At 51.0% G+C, this 20,832-nt stretch overlaps 1 protein-coding gene across 3 annotated transcripts in view; it reads left to right on the top strand.

Moving 5' to 3' along the window:
* Nucleotides 1–20,832, top strand: part of MDGA1 (MAM domain containing glycosylphosphatidylinositol anchor 1) — a 404,144-nt gene that overhangs the window by 304,530 nt on the left and 78,782 nt on the right. For all 3 annotated transcript variants that reach the window (XM_069768297.1, XM_069768296.1, XM_069768295.1), the window contains 2 exons: nt 5,167–5,496; nt 8,919–9,212. In XM_069768297.1, the coding sequence (XP_069624398.1) occupies nt 5,167–5,496; nt 8,919–9,212 (624 nt within the window). The remainder of the gene's footprint in view (nt 1–5,166; nt 5,497–8,918; nt 9,213–20,832) is intronic.

Below are 20,832 nucleotides of genomic sequence, written 5' to 3'. Positions count from 1 at the left end.
GAGGCATTCTCAGTGATGTCACCTCTGATCTCTGGTGATGGATAGGACGCATTCTCAGTGATGTCACCGCTGATCTCTGGTGATGGATAGGAGACATTCTCAGTGATGTCACCTCTGATCTCTAGTGATGGATAGGAGACATTCTCAGTGATGCCACCGCTGATCTCTGGTGATGGATAGGAGGCATTCTCAGTGATGTCACCGCTGATCTCTGGTGATGGATAGGAGACATTCTCAGTGATGTCACCGCTGATCTCTGGTGATGGATAGGAGACATTCTCAGTGATGTCACCTCTGATCTCTAGTGATGGATAGGAGACATTCTCAGTGATGTCACCGCTGATCTCTGGTGATGGATAGGAGGCATTCTCAGTGATGCCACCTCTGATCTCTAGTTATGGATAGAAGACATTCTCAGTGATGTCACCGCTGATCTCTGGTGATGGATAGGAGACATTCTTAGTGATGTCACCTCTGATCTCTGGTGATGGATAGGAGACATTCTCAGTGATGTCACCTCTGATCTCTGGTGATGGATAGGAGGCATTCTCAGTGATGTCACCTCTGATCTCTAGTGATGGATAGAAGACATTCTCAGTGATGTCACCGCTGATCTCTGGTGATGGATAGGAGACATTCTCAGTGATGTCACCTCTGATCTCTGGTGATGGATAGGAGACATTCTCAGTGATGTCACCTCTGATCTCTGGTGATGGATAGGAGACATTCTCAGTGATGTCACCGCTGATCTCTGGTGATGGATAGGAGGCATTCTCAGTGAGGTCACCGCTGATCTCTGGTGATGGATAGGAGACATTCTCAGTGATGTCACCGCTGATCTCTGGTGATGGATAGGAGGCATTCTCAGTGATGTCACCTCTGATCTCTGGTGATGGATAGGAGACATTCTCAGTGATGTCACCTCTGATCTCTGGTGATGGATAGGAGGCATTCTCAGTGATGTCACCTCTGATCTCTAGTGATGGATAGAAGACATTCTCAGTGATGTCACCGCTGATCTCTGGTGATGGATAGGAGACATTCTCAGTGATGTCACCTCTGATCTCTGGTGATGGATAGGAGACATTCTCAGTGATGTCACCGCTGATCTCTGGTGATGGATAGGAGGCATTCTCAGTGATGTCACCGCTGATCTCTGGTGATGGATAGGAGACATTCTCAGTGATGTCACCTCTGATCTCTAGTGATGGATAGGAGGCATTCTGAGTGATGTCACCTCTGATCTCTGGTGATGGATAGGAGGCATTCTCAGTGATGTCACCGCTGATCTCTGGTGATGGATAGGAGACATTCTCAGTGATGTCACCTCTGATCTCTGGTGATGGTTAGGAGACATTCTCAGTGATGTCACCTCTGATCTCTGGTGATGGATAGGAGACATTCTCAGTGATGTCACCGCTGATCTCTGGTGATGGATAGGAGGCATTCTCAGTGAGGTCACCGCTGATCTCTGGTGATGGATAGGAGACATTCTCAGTGATGTCACCGCTGATCTCTGGTGATGGATAGGAGGCATTCTCAGTGATGTCACCTCTGATGTCTGGTGATGGATAGGAGACATTCTCAGTGATGTCACCGCTGATGTCTGGTGATGGATAGGAGACATTCTCAGTGATGTCACCGCTGATCTCTGGTGATGGATAGGAGACATTCTCAGTGATGTCACCGCTGATCTCTAGTGATGGCTAGGAGGCATTCTCAGTGATGTCACCGCTGATCTCTGGTGATGGATAGGAGACATTCTCAGTGATGTCACCGCTGATCTCTGGTGATGGATAGGAGACATTCTCAGTGATGTCACCTCTGATCTCTAGTGATGGATAGGAGACATTCTCAGTGATGTCACCGCTGATCTCTGGTGATGGATAGGTGGCATTCTCAGTGATGTCACCTCTGATCTCTGGTGATGGATAGGAGACATTCTCAGTGATGTCACCGCTGATCTCTGGTGATGGATAGGAGACATTCTCAGTGATGTCACCTTTGATCTCTAGTGATGGATAGGAGACATTCTCAGTGATGTCACCGCTGATCTCTGGTGATGGATAGGAGGCATTCTCAGTGATGTCACCGCTGATCTCTGGTGATGGATAGGAGGCATTCTCAGCGATGTCACCTCTGATCTCTAGTGATGGATAGGAGGCATTCTCAGTGATGTCACCGCTGATCTCTGGTGATGGATAGGAGGCATTCTCAGTGATGTCACCTCTGATCTCTGGTGATGGATAGGAGACATTCTCAGTGATGTCACCGCTGATCTCTGGTGATGGATAGGAGGCATTCTCAGTGATGTCACCACTGATCTCTAGTGATGGATAGGAGACATTCTCAGTGATGTCACCTCTGATCTCTGGTGATGGATAGGAGGCATTCTCAGTGATGTCACCTCTGATCTCTGGTGATGGATAGGAGGCATTCTCAGTGATGTCACCTCTGATCTCTGGTGATGGATAGGAGGCATTCTCAGCGATGTCACCTCTGATCTCTGGTGATGGATAGGAGACATTCTCAGTGATGTCACCTCTGATCTCTGGTGATGGATAGGAGGCATTCTCAGCGATGTCACCGCTGATCTCTGGTGATGGATAGGAGACATTCTCAGTGATGTCACCTCTGATCTCTAGTGATGGATAGGAGACATTCTCAGTGATGTCACCTCTGATCTCTGGTGATGGATAGGAGACATTCTCAGTGATGTCACCGCTGATCTTTGGTGATGGATAGGAGGCATTCTCAGTAATGTCACCGCTGATCTCTGGTGATGGATAGGAGGCATTCTCAGTGATGTCACCGCTGATCTCTAGTGATGGATAGGAGGCATTCTCAGTGATGTCACCTCTGATCTCTAGTGATGGATAGGAGACATTCTCAGTGATGTCACCTCTGACCTCTAGTGATGGATAGGAGACATTCTCAGTGATGTCACCGCTGATCTCTGGTGATGGATAGGAGGCATTCTCAGTGATGTCACCTCTGACCTCTAGTGATGGATAGGAGACATTCTCAGTGATGTCACCTCTGATCTCTGGTGATGGATAGGAGACATTCTCAGTGATGTCACCGCTGATCTCTGGTGATGGATAGGAGGCATTCTCAGTGATGTCACCGCTGATCTCTAGTGATGGATAGGAGACATTCTCAGTGATGTCACCGCTGATCTCTGGTGATGGATAGGAGGCATTCTCAGTGATGTCACCTCTGATCTCTAGTGATGGATAGGAGACATTCTCAGTGATGTCACCTCTGATCTCTGGTGATGGATAGGAGACATTCTCAGTGATGTCACCGCTGATCTCTGGTGATGGATAGGAGGCATTCTCAGTGATGTCACCGCTTATCTCTGGTGATGGATAGGTGACATTCTCAGTGATGTCACCTCTGATCTCTGGTGATGGATAGGAGACATTCTCAGTGATGTCACCACTGATCTCTAGGTTTCGGAGAAATCAGTGCCCTCTATATAATAGAGGAGGACCTGAATAGAGGTACAATCTTTCCTTGTCACCCCTCCCCTAATATGTGATATGCAATATACATTGTTTCTTTCATTCTCTTTTCTCTGGCTCTCTGCTTGCTGACATTGAATGGTTGCAGTGTATCAGTGGATCCTCTGCTCCCTAATAGCCACTTGCCCTGGAGATAAGACTGATTTAATCTGCGCTGATACATTGTACCGATAATCAGCTCCGGTGAGCAGGTGGCGGCACTTTATTTCCATTCACTGACAAGCAGCGATGTCATCAATCATCATCTTATTATACGTCTCTGTCATGACATCCAGAGCAGGATCCCATGGAGGGGATCATTTCCCATCTGCCCCGGGTAATGCCCATTTCCCATCTGCCCCGGGTAATGCCCATTTCCCATCTGCCCCGGGTAATGCCCATTTCCCATCTGCCCCGGGTAATGCCCATTTCCCATCTGCCCCGGGTAATGCCCATTTCCCATCTGCCCCGGGTAATGCCCATTTCCCATCTGCCCCGGGTAATGCCCATTTCCCATCTGCCCCTGGTTAATGCCCATTTCCCATCTGCCCCAGGTAATGCCCATTTCCCATCTGCCCCAGGTAATGCCCATTTCCCATCTGCCCCAGGTAATGCCCATTTCTCATCTGCCCCAGGTAATGCCCATTTCCCATCTGCCCCAGGTAATGCCCATTTCTCATCTGCCCCAGGTAATGCCCATTTCCCATCTGCCCCGGGTAATGCCCATTTCCCATCTGCCCCTGGTTAATGCCCATTTCCCATCTGCCCCTGGTTAATGCCCATTTCCCATCTGCCCCTGGTTAATGCCTATTTCCCATCTGCCCCAAGTAATGCCCATTTCCCATCTGCCCCGGGTAATGCCCATTTCCCATCTGCCCCTGGTTAATGCCCATTTCCCATCTGCCCCTGGTTAATGCCCATTTCCCATCTGCCCCTGGTTAATGCCCATTTCCCATCTGCCCCGGGTAATGCCCATTTCCAATCTGCCCCGGGTAATGCCCATTTCCCATCTGCCCCTGGTTAATGCCCATTTCCCATCTGCCCCTGGTTAATGCCCATTTCCCATCTGCCCCTGGTTAATGCCCATTTCCCATCTGCCCCTGGTTAATGCCCATTTCCCATCTGCCCCTGGTTAATGCCCATTTCCCATCTGCCCCTGGTTAATGCCCATTTCCCATCTGCCCCTGGTTAATGCCCATTTCCCATCTGCCCCGGGTAATGCCCATTTCCCATCTGCCCCGGGTAATGCCCATTTCCCATCTGCCCCGGGTAATGCCCATTTCCCATCTGCCCCGGGTAATGCCCATTTCCCATCTGCCCCTGGTTAATGCCCATTTCCCATCTGCCCCTGGTTAATGCCCATTTCCCATCTGCCCCGGGTAATGCCCATTTCCCATCTGCCCCGGGTAATGCCCATTTCCAATCTGCCCCGGGTAATGCCCATTTCCCATCTGCCCCTGGTTAATGCCCATTTCCCATCTGCCCCTGGTTAATGCCCATTTCCCATCTGCCCCTGGTTAATGCCCATTTCCCATCTGCCCCTGGTTAATGCCCATTTCCCATCTGCCCCTGGTTAATGCCCATTTCCCATCTGCCCCTGGTTAATGCCCATTTCCCATCTGCCCCTGGTTAATGCCCCCATCTCTTTTCTGCCCTGTAGCAATGAGGAACATCACTTACCAGATTACTCCGGACCTCATCAAGGAGAGTGAGAGCATCCAGCTGGGCCAGGAGCTGAAGGTCTCCTGCCACGTGGACGCGGTGCCCCAAGAGAAGGTCCAGTACACCTGGTACAAGAACCAGAAGCTGATCAAGACCTCAGACCGAATCCTGATCACCAGGAACGACCCAGAGCTGCCCCCGGTCACCAGCAGCTTGGAAATAACGGAGCTTCGCTTCAGCGACTACGGCACCTACATGTGTGAAGCCGCGTTACCCAACCTGCCCATCACCCTGAACAGCAGCGACATCAACATCTCTGCGGAGACAGGTGAGCGTGCAGCGTTCTGCTCCAGTCACATCCAGAGCTGCAATCAACTGCTGCTTACAGTCAGTCTACATTATGGTGTGGACCCTCAGTCAGGAGCAGAGACCCCCCCCCCCCCGAATGCAGACACTGAACAAGCAGCGGCAGGAATACATTGAAGGGAAATCAGATTTTCTGTTAATGGAGTCGAGCACTACTTGTGCAGCCGCTGCTCAATAGCTATATTCCCCCGTGTAAAGTAATAGCACCCTGTGGTCACCGCCAGCGATGTCGGTGCCAGGTCCTCCGTCATCCATGTGATGTTCTCCATCTGAGCCCCTGCAGCCAATCAGCGGCCACTCTCACTGCTTCCAGATTACAGTCTCGTGAGAAGGAAGTGAGCGTGAAGTGGCCGATGATTGTCTGCAGCGTTCAGATGGAGAACGTCACATGAGCCCCGGGGGACGTGGCACCAACATCGCAGGAACGTCGCCTGCACCGTCCGTGAGCGCAGGCTGCTGTTATGTTATATGGAAGAGTGTCACGATTCACACCATGACCGTCACCCTTGCGTCACGGATCGGGGTGACTTTAGGCCAACAGACGGCTATCATATGTGCAGGGGGCTTATCCTAGTTATCCCTCCACTGCTACAATGTGATGAAAAAACACACTCAAGGCTATTGACCTCTTGGCTTACAGCAGGGGCTTATTTTAGGTATCCCACTGCTCTTCAATATACCACGAACTGCAGGGATTTATGTATATCCCGCTTACAGTTCCACTTGAAACTTGCAGCTCTCTGGCGCCCCCCTTACTCTCAGGTCATATTAGGTACTGCACCTAGGGTAATTAGTCGCCAGAAAGGCTGCCTGCTATGTACTGGCTATTGGGCACGCTGCAGCGAGGCGATATGACTACTCCCACTCAGGCAGGAACAATAATTATCAACGCTGCAGTCGCTACAACCACTCCCAAAGGCACAGAACAAAGGTATGCTGCCACCAGGTTCGATTAAAAGGGTCCGAAGCTAACCCAAAACAGTAGCGTAATTCCCTTCAGAAGACTTAGGGTACGTTTTAGAACAGGAGAATGAATCTAGTATTTTGAATATTTTACTCCATTAAAGATTAAGGCAGTGTTTATAAAACAGGCATATCAAGATGTTACAATATGAGACAATTGAAAATATGTACAAAGGTAATTATAAAAAAACAGGGATTAAATGAGAAAATCAACACTTACATGTGTTCAGATCATTTTTCGGCACAACCAGGCTAGTGGGCGGAGCTCCCAAATGTCCCAATGCATCAGGTCTGGCAGTTAGAGCTCCTCTGGTATGACTCAGACAGACTCTGGAGGCTGGGTAAAGTGGAGTCACTTAAATAACCACAGCCTCGTGACATCACTAACAGGGCTGGTTTCTTCAGACCCTCCTATCTCTTCAGTCTTACTAGCTTTAACACAAGTTTGTCTAATGCCTGTATCTCCGCTACAGAACATGTCAGAATCATAACACACAGCATTCATCTTGTATTAACATTGGCATTCTAATGAGACCAAATTTGGGCTTGATGGGATGCATAGTTCCAGAGATTCACGAACTGGATGTATTATTTTCCTAGCCTAAACCGTTGGCCCAATATCTCACTAAAATGGAACAAAGGACTTCTTGCCTTTAAAGAAGGAGATCAAACCAGTTTCTGCTGGAGGAAGAGTTGAGCCGACACAAGCGATCGTAAAAATTCTTTTGGGAGGGACATGAGGAGTACGTTCCTCAAAGTCAGGTATTTGCAGCAAGAAGCAATAAAAGCTCTTCTACACCCATTGAAAAGAAAAGCTAAACCCTGAAGTAAAGGGGGGTCAACACCCACCCTATAGGTGCTGGCAATGAGAGACTAAAACTTATATTATACTTCATACAATATCATGACAGGGAGTGCGGCTGTGCGAGGAGCGGACGACCCCAGAAACGTCTTATTGCCATGAATGTTTCCAATATGTGTGATCCACATTCTTTATGACACATACAAATGTTGCCAACTTCTCACCGTCCCGTGGGGCTGATACAGACACCGACTTTCCCTTCTGTTTCATGTCCATCTTATCGGAGATTCTGTATATACTGTAACAATGCTCCTTGGGTTATTTCACTCCTCATAAACCGCATCACAGAAAACTCAAATCCAGCCCGTGTCTGGCACAAAGTGAAACATAAAGTAACAAGTCCATACAATAGTGCTGATTCGCCTGCTGGAGTTTAGAATCCAGCATCTTTGTCCTGTAGCAAAGACACACAATCCTGAAGATCTGCACACCTCCACACACAGACCAGTGTGAGACAACAGGTCCCATTTTACAATGTGAATGAGTGGAGTATGTGGCCGCCGTCCCCCCCAAGTCTTCAGCTGCTCACAATAAGACCTGACCCTGTCATGGCCGATTAATCCTTCTTAGTACTATGTATACTGGAGCATTACTCCAGGATTACATCACAGAGGACACCGACTTCCATGATACATATCTCCCATCAGCTGTGTGTCCAGCAGCCACCTTACTGTGTATACCTGGTCGTCCTTTTTCCTCTTCTAGCAATTCTTTGCATTCTGTTCCCATCACTTCCGATGCTTTGTCCTCATGGAGCCGCCTCACAGCTGATCTCCTTATGTCACGTGCACCTCCCCATTGATTTGATGTATTTTTATGTTATTTGATATTTGTATACAATAATAAGAAAATAATATATTAATATCTGAGCGGTTACACAACAGTTTTTCATTTATTTACTGTATACAGAGGTGTCACTGATCATAACGAAACTGCTGAAAACTGGTCCTGAAAGGACCCCGAGTGCCCCGAGGCCGACTCTGTAACTGCCCCGCTGTCAGCGGGAAAACTGCAAGAGTTCTCATTTATTTTTCTAATAAAGATCGAGGCGTGAAAAAGAAAACAAAGGGATACAATAATAAATGTACAACACACATCTGATACATGTAGATACACCCTGTGTGTGATACTGTAGATACACCCTGTGTGTGATACTGTAGATACACCCTGTGTAATACTGTAGATACACCGTGTGTGATACTGTAGATGCACCCTGTGTGTGATACTGTACATACACCCTGTGTGTGATACTGTAGATACACCCTGTGTGTGATACTGTAGATACACCCTGTGTGTTATGTGTAGATACACCGTGTGTGTGATACTGTAGATACACCCTGTGTGATACTGTAGATGCACCCTGTGTGTGATACTGTAGATGCACCCTGTGTGTGATACTGTACATACACCCTGTGTGTGATACTGTACATACACCCTGTGTGTGATACTGTAGATACACCCTGTGTGTTATGTGTAGATACACCGTGTGTGTGATACTGTAGATACACCGTGTGATTTGCCGCCGAGTCCCTGTTTCCTGAATTTCTGCTGTTTTTCAGTCCCGCCATCCATCAGCGTTCCCAGGGGCCGACTGGTGATCACTGTGCGGGAGGGGTCCACGGCGGAGCTGCAGTGCGAGGTGCGAGGAAAACCGCTGCCCCCCGTTCTGTGGACGAGAATGGACAAGGAGGCCTCGTTCCCCAACGGTGACATGTTGATAGAGACTCTGGATGGAAAACTGCGGCTGGAAAACGTCACTCGTGAAATGAGCGGAACCTATAAGTGTCAGACGGCGAGATACAACGGCTTCAACATCCGGTCCAGGGAGGCGGCGGTGCAGCTAAACGTGCAGTGTAAGTACGAGCGCAGCGTGCTGAGGTACATGGGGGTGCATGGGCTGGGGGTGCACGGACTGGGGGTACACAGGCTGGGGGTGCACGGGCTGGGGGTGTTCAGGCGGGGGTGCACGGGCTGGGGGTGCTCTGGCGGGGGTGCACAGGCTGGGGTACACAGGCTGGGGGTACACGGGCTAGAGGTACATGGGCTGAGGATACAAGGGCTGAGGATGCACTGGCTGTGGTACACAGGCTGGGGGTGCACGGGCTGGGTGTGTTCGGGCGGGGGTGCAGGGGCTGGGGGTGCACGGGCTGGGGTACACAGGCTGGGGGTGCACGGGCTGGGGGTGTTCGGGCGGGGGTGCACGGGCTGGGGGTGCTCTGGCGGGGGTGCACAGGCTGGGGTACACAGGCTGGGGGTGCACAGGCTACAGGCTAGAGGTACATAGGCTGAGGATACAGGGGCTGAGGATGCACTGGCTGGGGGTGCACAGAGCAGTAGGGTGGACAGGAGAATACAGCCTGGTGACAACCCTGCTGGGCACAGTCACGGCGTGTGCAGAGGTTGTCGCTGTGCGGATCGGTCCAGCATTGTGTGTGCTGATCATGCGATGACTTGTTATTCCTTTGCTTACCGTCCTCTCTGGGACCCTGTGACTCCGTTCTGACTCCTCTGGATGAACCTCACGGACTTGTGACCACCTGGTCATTACTGACCTGGATGTAGACCCCTGTATTCAGTGCACTCTGGAGCTCCATCTAGTGGTGACGGCAGGAGGCAGACAGTTGTATCATGTATCTGGAACTTTGTGTCCGCGACCTCCATAAAATGGTCGGTGCTGATTTCACGATCTCGTCCTTCCCATTGCGGGATACGTGGCAGTGAGCGCTTGTGACCGCTGCTTTCCCTGCAAACAGGACAGTCCTGGGAACTGAACCTTAAAGGGTTGGGGGTCTTACAGACCGATTCCATAATGGCAGCAATGCTGTCCATTTGGAGGGGATTCTTGTATGAGGGCAGAGCTTAAAAAGGTTGATCTGCTGAGGTCCAGCACTGCTCGATAATGACATTATGGCCCAAACATCCACCATAGCGTGCACAGTACCTGCTGATCCTACCTGGTCGCTTCCTGCTAATGTTGCGTACACCCTACCTGCCGATCCCGCCTGGTCGCTTCCTGCCGATCCCACATGGTCGCTTCCTGACAATCCTGCATGCTCACTACCTGCTGATCCTGCGTGCTCGCTGCCTGCCCACCCCGCATTCTCCGTATCTGCAGCTATTGTGTGCATCATACCTGCCGATCCCGCTTGGTCGCTTCCTGCCAATGTTGCGTGCACCCTACCTGCCGATCCCGCGTGGTCGTTACATGCCCACCCCGTGTTCTTTGTACCTGCAGATCCCGTGTGCATCCTACCTGTTGATCCCTCAAGGACACTTCCTGCCAACACTGAATGCTCCATACTTGCCCACCCTGCATGGACGCTGCCTGCCGATAGCGCATGGATGTTTCCTGCCGATAGTGCGTGGACGCTACCTGACAATCTTGCATGCTCACTACCTGCTGATCCTGCGTGCTCGCTACCTGCCCAACCCGCGTTCTCCGCATCTGGAGATCCCCTGTGCACCCTACCTGCCAATCCCACGTGGTCACTACCTGCCAATGCTGTGTGCACCCTACCTGCCAAATCTGCCTGGTCGCTTCCTGCCGATCCCACATGGTCGCTTCCTGCCGATCCCGCGTAGTCTTGACAATCTTGTATGCTCATTACCTGCTGATCCTGCGTTCTCCGTACCTGTAGATCCCGTGTGCATCCTACCTGCCGATACCGCGTGGATGCTTCCTGCCCACCCTGAATGCTCCATACTTGCCCACCCTACATAGATGCTTCCTCCCAATAGTGCGTGGACGCTACCTGCTGATCTTGCGTAGTTGCTACCTGCCGTTCCCGCGTGCTCGATACCTGCCCACCCTCTGTTCTCTGTAGCTGCCCATCCTACAGGTGCATTGGCAGTTATGTGGGTTGTAATTTCATGGTCGTTGCGTGCTTTCGATGACGTCACTGGACAACCCCTTTAAGGGCAGTTAGAAATGTGAAATGTTGTTACATGTAACCAAACGGTCCCCAGAGGGGAAGCAGAACTGCAAAGCAACAGTATGCGATGTGGACCACAGAGAATCCGCTCGGCGCCCCTGAGGCTCGGCCCGCTGACCATGCCGGGGTGCAGTGGAGTTCCCCTTTAACTGTAGAGCCACCGTGTCCTGAGCCGATATTTGCCGGAGGACGTTCTCCAGGGCCGGGCGTCTCTATCGCTGCATCGTCCTCATCGCCCGCAGTGCGGGGTCCGTGTGATTCAGTGGCCGCTCAGCACGGCGGGTCGTTATCTCGCAGGAGATCCGCGTGCCCTTGTAGGTTTCAGATGAATACAAAGCACAATCTGTGCGGCGGAGCCATAACGCCAGAATTATGGAATATGTGCAACATATGGAGGTTAAAGAGGGTTAACGTGATGCCGAGGCGAGCCGGGAATTGAATTTTCGGGCAGACGTGGTGGAGAGCATCTGTTAGCGCCTCTTCTCCAGCATTTATTACTGCGGGGTAATGATGTCACATTGTGCCGCCATTATCCAGGGCCACAGGTCACAGCCAGGCGGCAGAGACACTGATGATAGTCCAGGGGAGATACAGCGCCATAGTCACACTCCGTCCCCGATCAGTGGGGGGTTTCTCCTCTCCTTCCTAGGAATACAAGTAATGGGAGCGGTAGACAGGGGTGTCGGTCCGGACCTCGTGTAATGGCCACCGCCATATATCTGACGGCAGATCTTCATCCAATGTGTATTCCATTTTAACGCAGTTTTCAAGATTTAGAAAAATATAAATCTTTTTTAAAAAATTAAAAAAAATATATAAAAAGGGCGCCCCCCCTGTGTGCAGGTAGTATTTGGTATTGCAGACACAACCATGGACCGTAGGGGGCAGCGACTAACCCCGGACGACCCCTTTACTGGCTAGAAACGTTTCACCAATCGTCTGTGTAGGGGCAGGTTCACACGGTGTATAAAAACCACCAGTTTCCTCCAGAAACGTCTGCCATTGGTTTTCTCACTTGTCGTCCGTGTACCGTCCGTTTTTTGCAGCCGCTATTAATCATTAACACGACTATTCACACTTCCCTGTTACTGAGTAACAATGTAACAGCCGGACGCTTCACTGCGGCTCCGGACCACCACGTCCGTTTTATTTCTGCTCCCGTAGACTACAATGGTGATAATCTGGGTTATTTGTCCAGACACAGATTCCATCAGTGAATACAATCGCTCATCTGCTCATGGAATAACACTGGTCGGAGGACGATCGGGACCACTGGGGACACTTGTATGAACCAGCCCTAAAAGCTTTGGTTGTTGAGGGTCCGGGTGCTCAGACCCCCGCCGATTGCTAAGACACAGAGGCTTTTCTTTACTGCAAGACTGAGGACGAAACTGAAGGAAAGTCCAAGAGTCCGTCCTTCATATGAAGGATCGCAAGGGGGTGCGGACCCCCGTCCATCAATACTTCTATCTGACAGCTCAAACGTTTCCTTATAGTTACAAATTGTAAACTGAATACAATGAAGCAAAAAACAAATTCTATATATAAAAAAATGAGATAAAATCCTAAAAAAGTAGTAAAAATGGAAAACACAAATCGGAACGGATGGAGTGGAACAGAGCAGAACAGTGGAGCGGAACAGCAGAGCAGAGTGGTGCAGAGCAGTGGGGCGCAGCGGAGCAGAGTAGGGTGGAGCAGAACGGAGCAGCACAAAGGGAATCGGAGAGGAGCGGACCAGAAAAGAGGAAACCAGAACTGATACAATAATTCCACCTCCCCACCACTTGAGCTGCTGCCTCACCAGCACCCGAGTTGCCGCCTCACCAGCACCCGAGCTGCCGCCTCACCACCACCGGAGCTACCGCCTCACCACCACCGGAGCCGCCGCCTCACCACCACCAGAGCCGCCGCCTCACCAGCACCCGAGCTGCCGCCTCACCACCAACGGAGCCGCCGCCTCACCACCACCAGAGCCGCCGCCTCACCAGCACCCGAGCTGCCGCCTCACCACCACCGGAGCCGCCGCCTCACCACCACCAGAGCCGCCGCCTCACCACCACCCGAGCTGCCGCCTCACCACCACCCGAGCTGCCGCCTCACCAGCACCTGAGCTGCTGCCTCACCACCACCAGAGCCGCCGCCTCACCACCACCAGAGCCGCCGCCTCACCACCACCAGAGCCGCCGCCTCACCAGCACCCGAGCTGCCGTCGCATCACCATCTCTGCTCAAATCATTAGCGCGGCTCTTCTCTAATCATTAGCGCGGCTCTGCTGTAATTAGCGCGGCTCTGCTCTAATCATTAGCGCGGCTCTGCTGTAATTAGCGCGGCTCTGCTCTAATCATTAGCGCGGCTCTGCTGTAATTAGCGCGGCTCTGCTCTAATCATTAGCGCGGGTCTGCTGTAATTAGCGCGGCTCTGCTCTAATCATTAGTGCGGCTTTGCTCTAATCATTAGCGCGGCTCTGCTCTAATCCTTAGCGCGGCTCTGCTCTAATCATTAGCGCGGCTCTGCTCTAATCCTTAGCGCGGCTCTGCTCTAATCCTTAGCGCGGCTCTGCTCTAATCCTTAGCGCGGCTCTGCTCTAATCATTAGCGCGGCTCTGCTCTAATTCTTAGCGTGGCTCTGCTCTAATCATTAGCGTGGCTCTGCTCTAATCCTTAGCGCGGCTCTGCTCTAATCATTAGCGCGGCTCTGTTCTAATCATTAGCGTGGCTCTGCTCTAATCCTTAGCGCGGCTCTGCTCTAATCATTAGCGCGGCTCTGTTCTAATCATTAGCGTGGCTCTGCTGTAATCCTTAGGGCGGCTCTGCTGTAATCCTTAGCGCGGCTCTGCTCTAATCATTAGCGCGGCTCTGCTCTAATTCTTAGCGTGGCTCTGCTCTAATCCTTAGCGTGGCTCTGCTCTAATACTTAGCATGGCTCTGCTCTAATCATTAGCGTGGCTCTGCTCTAATCCTTAGCGTGGCTCTGCTCTAATTCTTAGCGTGGCTCTGCTCTAATCCTTAGCGTGGCTCTGCTCTAATACTTAGCGTGGCTCTGCTCTAATCATTAGCGCGGCTCTGTTCTAATCATTAGCGTGGCTCTGCTGTAATTCTTAGCGTGGCTCTGCTCTAATCCTTAGCGTGGCTCTGCTCTAATACTTAGCGCGGCTCTGCTCTAATCATTAGCGCGGCTCTGCTCTAATTCTTAGCGTGGCTCTGCTCTAATCCTTAGCGCGGCTCTGCTCTAATCATTAGCGCGGCTCTGTTCTAATCATTAGCGCGGCTCTGCTCTAATTCTTAGCGTGGCTCTGCTGTAATCCTTAGCGTGGCTCTGCTCTAATCCTTAGCGCGGCTCTGCTCTAATCCTTAGCGTGGCTCTGCTCTAATCCTTAGCGCGGCTCTGCTCTAATCATTAGCGTGGCTCTGCTCTAATCCTTAGCGCGGCTCTGCTCTAATCATTAGCGCGGCTCTGCTCTAATCCTTAGCGCGGCTCTGCTCTAATCATTAGCGTGGCTCTGCTCTAATCATTAGCGTGGCTCTGCTCTAATCATTAGCGTGGCTCTGCTCTAATCCTTAGCGCGGCTCTGCTCTAATCCTTAGCGTGGCTCTGCTCTAATCATTAGCGTGGCTCTGCTCTAATCATTAGCGTGGCTCTGCTCTAATCATTAGCGTGGCTCTGCTCTAATCATTAGCGTGGCTCTGCTCTAATCATTAGCGCGGCTCTGCTCTAATCATTAGCGCGGCTCTGCTCTAATCATTAGCGCGGCTCTGCTCTAATCATTAGCGCGGCTCTGCTCTAATCATTAGCGCGGCTCTGCTCTAATCATTAGCGCGGCTCTGCTCTAATCATTAGCGCGGCTCTGCTCTAATCACTAGCGCGGCTCTGCTCTAATCCTTAGCGTGGCTCTTCTCTAATCCTTAGCGTGGCTCTGCTCTAATCGTTAGCGCGGCTCTGCTGTAATCATTAGCGTGGCTCTGCTCTAATCATTAGCGTGGCTCTGCTCTAATCATTAGCGTGGCTCTGCTCTAATCATTAGCGCGGCTCTGCTCTAATCATTAGCGCGGCTCTGCTCTAATCACTAGCGCGGCTCTGCTCTAATCCTTAGCGTGGCTCTGCTCTAATCCTTAGCGTGGCTCTGCTCTAATCGTTAGCGCGGCTCTGCTGTAATCATTAGCGTGGCTCTGCTCTAATCATTAGCGTGGCTCTGCTCTAATCATTAGCGTGGCTCTGCTCTAATCCTTAGCGTGGCTCTGCTCTAATCATTAGCGCGGCTCTGCTCTAATCATTAGCGCGGCTCTGCTCTAATCATTAGCGCGGCTCTGCTCTAATCATTAGCGCGGCTCTGCTCTAATCATTAGCGTGGCTCTGCTCTAATCATTAGCGTGGCTCTGCTCTAATTCTTAGCGTGGCTCTGCTCTAATCCTTAGCGCGGCTCTGCTCTAATCCTTAGCGCGGCTCTGCTCTAATCCTTAGCGCGGCTCTGCTCTAATCATTAGCGTGGCTCTGCTCTAATCATTAGCGTGGTTCTGCTCTAATCATTAGCGCGGCTCTGCTCTAATCATTAGCGCGGCTCTGCTCTAATTCTTAGCGTGGCTCTGCTCTAATCCTTAGCGCGGCTCTGCTCTAATCATTAGCGCGGCTCTGCTCTAATCCTTTATGCGGCTCTGGTGCTGGCTCCTGGTGCGTTCTGACAACTTCTTATAATAGCTGTCTTATCTCTGCGTCGCCGGTGTCGTGCGCTCTCCTCTCATGTGCACACAAGTCACAGCTGCTTCACCGCCTCTCTCGTCAGGAGCTCGGATAATGCGGCGGCTTCTGAGCGTAACAAGATCAACACCGCGAGGAGACGATGGCTCTGATATTTTCTCTTCCAGTCAGAATTGCAACAATCTGTAGGAATAATTCCTGAGTGCATGGGGTTCCTGGGGGTTCACCTGGTACATTTCTTGGTCTACTGCAGCAAATATCACCAGTTATGTGGCTTAACCCTGACATTGTGTAATATGATCACTGTCAGGACTCGTCCAAGATGGCGCTCTCTACCCAAGTGTGCAGCAAGATCTGCAGGAAGCTCTGATTAGCTTCCCTGCCCCTGCTGATGAAAAGCCTCCCCACAGCATGATGCTGCCACCACCATGTGTGACGGTGGGGATGGTGTTTTCAGGGCGATGTGCAGTGTTAGTTTTCTGCCACACATAGTGCTTAGCCCGGGCCAGAGCCCCTTCTTCCACCCGCTAGCTGTCCCCCCTACATTCTTTTTGCTTCCTCTTGTCACTATTCCATAAAGTCCAGATTTGTGCAGTATACGACTAATGCTGGGGTCGAACAAGATTATACAAAATGGATCCAATTTTCATCCAGAAAAGTTGGAGGATTTTTTCTCACATTTCATGTGTGTGCTGTCCGTGTTCAATCTGTTTTTTTACTCAGCAGCGATTAATCATTTACAGGACCATGTACAGTTTCCCATCTTACAGAATTGCGATGTATCTGTAAATATCGGATGGCGTACTGATGGTCCATATACCGATGGTCCGTATACCGATGATCCGTATACCGATGGTCCATATACCGATGGTCCGTATACTGGAGGTCCGTATACTGGAGGTCCGTATACCGATGATCCGTATACCGATGGTCCATATACTGGAGGTCCGTATACCGATGGTCCATATACCGATGGTCCGTATACTGGAGGTCCGTATACCGATGATCCGTATACCGATGGTCCATATACCAATGGTCCGTATACCGATGGTCCATATACCGATGGTCCGTATACCGATGGTCCGTATAGTGATGGTCCGTATAGTGATGGTCTGTATACCGATGGTCCGTATACTGCAGGTCCGTATACCGATGATCTGTATACCAATGGTCCGTATACCGATGGTCCGTATAGTGATGGTCCGTATACCGATGGTCCATATACTTATGGTCCGTATACCAATGGTACGTATACTGATGGTCCGTATACTGGAGGTCCATATACCAATGGTCTGTATACCAATGGTCTGTATACCGATGGTCCATATACCGATGGTCCGTATAGTGATGGTCCGTATACCAATGGTACGTATACTGGAGGTCCGTATACCGATGGTCCATATACCAATGGTCTGTATACCAATCGTCTGTATACCGATGGTCCGTATACTGGAGGTCCGTATACCGATGATCCGTATACCAATGGTCTGTATACTGATGGTCCGTATAGTGATGGTCCGTATACCAATGGTACGTATACTGCAGGTCCGTATATCGATGGTCCGTATACCGATGGTCCATATACTGGAGGTCTGTAAACCGATGGTCCATATACCGATGGTCCGTATACTTGAGGTCTGTAAACCAATGGTCTGTATACCGATGGTCCGTATACCGATGGTCTGTATACCAATGGTCCGTAAACCAATGGTCCATATACCGATGGTCCATATACCGATGGTCCGTATACTGATGGTTCGTATACCAATGGCACGTATACTGATGGTCCGTATACTGGAGGTCCGTATACCGATGGTCCATATACTGATGGTCCGTATACCGATGGTCCGTATACCGATGGTCCGTATACTGATGGTCCGTATACCGATGGTCCGTATACTGATGGTCCGTACACTGGAGGTCCATATACCGGTGGTCCATATACCGATGGTCCGTATACTGGAGGTCCGTAAACTGATGGTCCATATACCGATGATCCGTATACTGGACGTCCGTATACCGATTGTCCGTATACAGGAGGTCTGTAAGCCAATGGTCCATATACTGGAGGACTGTAAACCAATGGTCCGTATACTGGAGGTCCATATAGCGATGGTCCATGTACCGATGGTCCATATACCGATGGTCAGTTTACTGATGGCCTGTATACCGGTGGTCCGTATACTGGAGGTCTGTAAACCAATGGTCCTTATACTGGAGGTCCGTATACCGATGTTCCATATAGTGATGGTCCATATACCGATGGTCATATACCAATGGTCTGTATACTGGAGGTCAGTATAGTGATGATCCTAATAGCACCAAGCTTCCAAACACCAGAAGGGCGCCACGTGAGTCTAGGGCAGATCCCCGGATGGTTTGGGGCCTATGGCCCGGACGAGGTCTTGGAGTCCATGTCTCGTTCTCTCCTAAGAGGAAGAGGCCAGAGAAAAGGGAGAGGAAATGGAGGAGCACCTCACGAAGTCTAAGTTGTCGGACGGGGAGTTCCTAGAGCCAACAGGAGCTGTTGAGCTGGAGACAGTTCGGTCAGGACGGAGACAGGACCTTGAAGTCTACTGTTTTATGGGAGCGTCAACCGGAGGGGGCTCTGCTCCATACTGTGTGCCGCAGCCGAATGTACCTGAACTGTACAGTAAAGCCGAACCCAAGGTCTCCTGGTGTGTGTTACTAATCCCGATCCCGGGGACAGAGATGTGGCTTAGGCTTACGGCCCACAAGTTGGAGCAGAACAAATACAGCAGGAAAGCACACATGGGAAAAATATCCGTATACAAGAAGGGTTTCAGGGTGAAAAGAAGTCAGTATCGGCCCCCAGCACCGGCCCTCAGCCTCCCTCCATGAGCGTGGCCTAATAGTCATCATGTGGACAGGTTCTCCCCCTAAGCTGTGGATCTCTGCGGCTCCTCCAGTGACCATGGGCCTCTTGGCTGCTTGAACTTGCTTTGGGTGTCAGGTTTGGTGGACGGCCATGTCATGGTAGGTTTGCAGTCCTACCATATTCTTTATACCATTGATGATGGATTGCACAGCGCTCTGTGAGATGTTCAGAGCTGGGGCTATTTGTTTTATAACCTAACCCCCTGCTTTCTTCTTCTCCACAACTTTATCCCTGACCTGTCTGGTGAGCTCCTTGGTTTTCATGATTCTGTTTCATCCCTATTGTTCTCACACAAAGGTCTGAGGCCTTCACAGAACAGCTGTTGTTATACTGAGGAGAAAACGCACCCAGGTGGACGCAATTGACTAATTATGTGACTTCTGATTGGTCACTCAGGATTATAGTTAGGGGCATCAGACTACAGGGGTCTGAATACAAACGCACAGAACAATTTTAACATTTAGATAAGTTTTAAAGCCATTAGAAAACCCTGTATCATTTCCTTTACACGTCACAAATACTTGTTAGTTTGGGTTTTTATCACATAAAATCCAAATAAAATGCATTTAAGTTTGTGTCTGTAACAGGAAAAATGTGGAAACGTTCACGGGGTATGAAGACTTTTCAAGGCACTGCATAATTGCAAGCACGGAGCCGTTATACAGTATAACACATTCCATTCCATCTGTCGGGGTATGCTGGGAGTTGTAGTTTGCCGCAGGTTGGAGTCCACTGCAGTGCAGAGTGGGATTTCACAGCTCCCCGTGCACCAGTTTTGTAGGGGAGAGGAACGCATCGTCCGCCATGTTTTCCCAATTTTTCGTGTTCTCATCGAGCTGAATTTCATGGTCGGAGAAAAAGCCTCAGAGAAGCTGAAATGAAAATTGTCTTGTTTTTGCTTTTAGCAGTGCACGCATTTCGTAAGCCCCCCGTGGCCGAGCGCACGGACCCGGTAAATACCAAGTGTCAGGACTGCTGATATTGGGACTTCTCCTGCCGTCATAATAACACATTTTATTGGTCTAATAACAACTGGCGGAGGAGCGAGCCGCCAGCCTGCGCCACATAATGGATGCCTTTAATAGTGCGGCCCCCGGTGGGGGGCTTATATCCGAGAGTTCAGCGGGCGCTGCGGACGTGAGTTATGGAGACCCCGGTGCTCCAGCAATACACACACTGTGGGGACACCATCGAGGGCGAGATGAAGGTGCTCAGGAATGAGGGAGGACAGGAACCTGCCGGAGGGTCTGACCAGCTTCACGTCACCCCCGAGACCGCTGCTATTAATACTGTATATCATGGCCGCGCCGCTCAAATCACGGCGGCTCTAATCAAACTTCAGAGGTTGTCAATCACCCGCAGTAACGACAGATACACATTACAGGGCAACTCCACAGCACTGCAATACCAGACACTACCTATACACAGGTAGGGCGCTGTTCTCTCTGCCTCCAGGCAGTCCTCTGCCTCCAATGCAGCCCTCTCTCTGCCTCCTGTGCAGCCCTCTGCCTCCTGTGCAGTCCTCTCTCTGCCTCCTGTGCAGCCCTCTCTCTGCCTCCTGTGCAGCCCTCTCTCTGCCTCCTGTGCAGCCCTCTCTCTGCCTCCTGTGCAGTCCTCTCTCTGCCTCCTGTGCAGTCCTCTCTCTGCCTCCAGTGCAGTCCTCTCTCTGCCTCCAGTGCAGTCCTCTCTCTGCCTCCAGTGCAGTCCTCTCTCTGCAGCCTGTGCAGTCCTCTCTCTGCCTCCTGTGCAGTCCTCTCTCTGCCTCCAGTGCAGTCCTCTCTCTGCCTCCTGTGCAGTCCTCTCTCTGCCTCCTGTGCAGTCCTTCTATCTGCCTCCTGTGCAGCCCTCTCTGCCTCCTGTGCAGTCCCTCTCTCTGCCTCCAGTGCAGCCCTCTCTCTGCCTCCCGTGCAGTCCTCTCTCTGCCTCCCGTGCAGTCCTCTCTCTGCCTCC

The sequence above is a fragment of the Ranitomeya imitator genome, chromosome 5 (assembly GCF_032444005.1).
Source record: "Ranitomeya imitator isolate aRanImi1 chromosome 5, aRanImi1.pri, whole genome shotgun sequence".
Taxonomy (NCBI): domain Eukaryota; kingdom Metazoa; phylum Chordata; class Amphibia; order Anura; family Dendrobatidae; genus Ranitomeya; species Ranitomeya imitator.
This window is presented reverse-complemented; position numbering and strand designations above follow the sequence as displayed.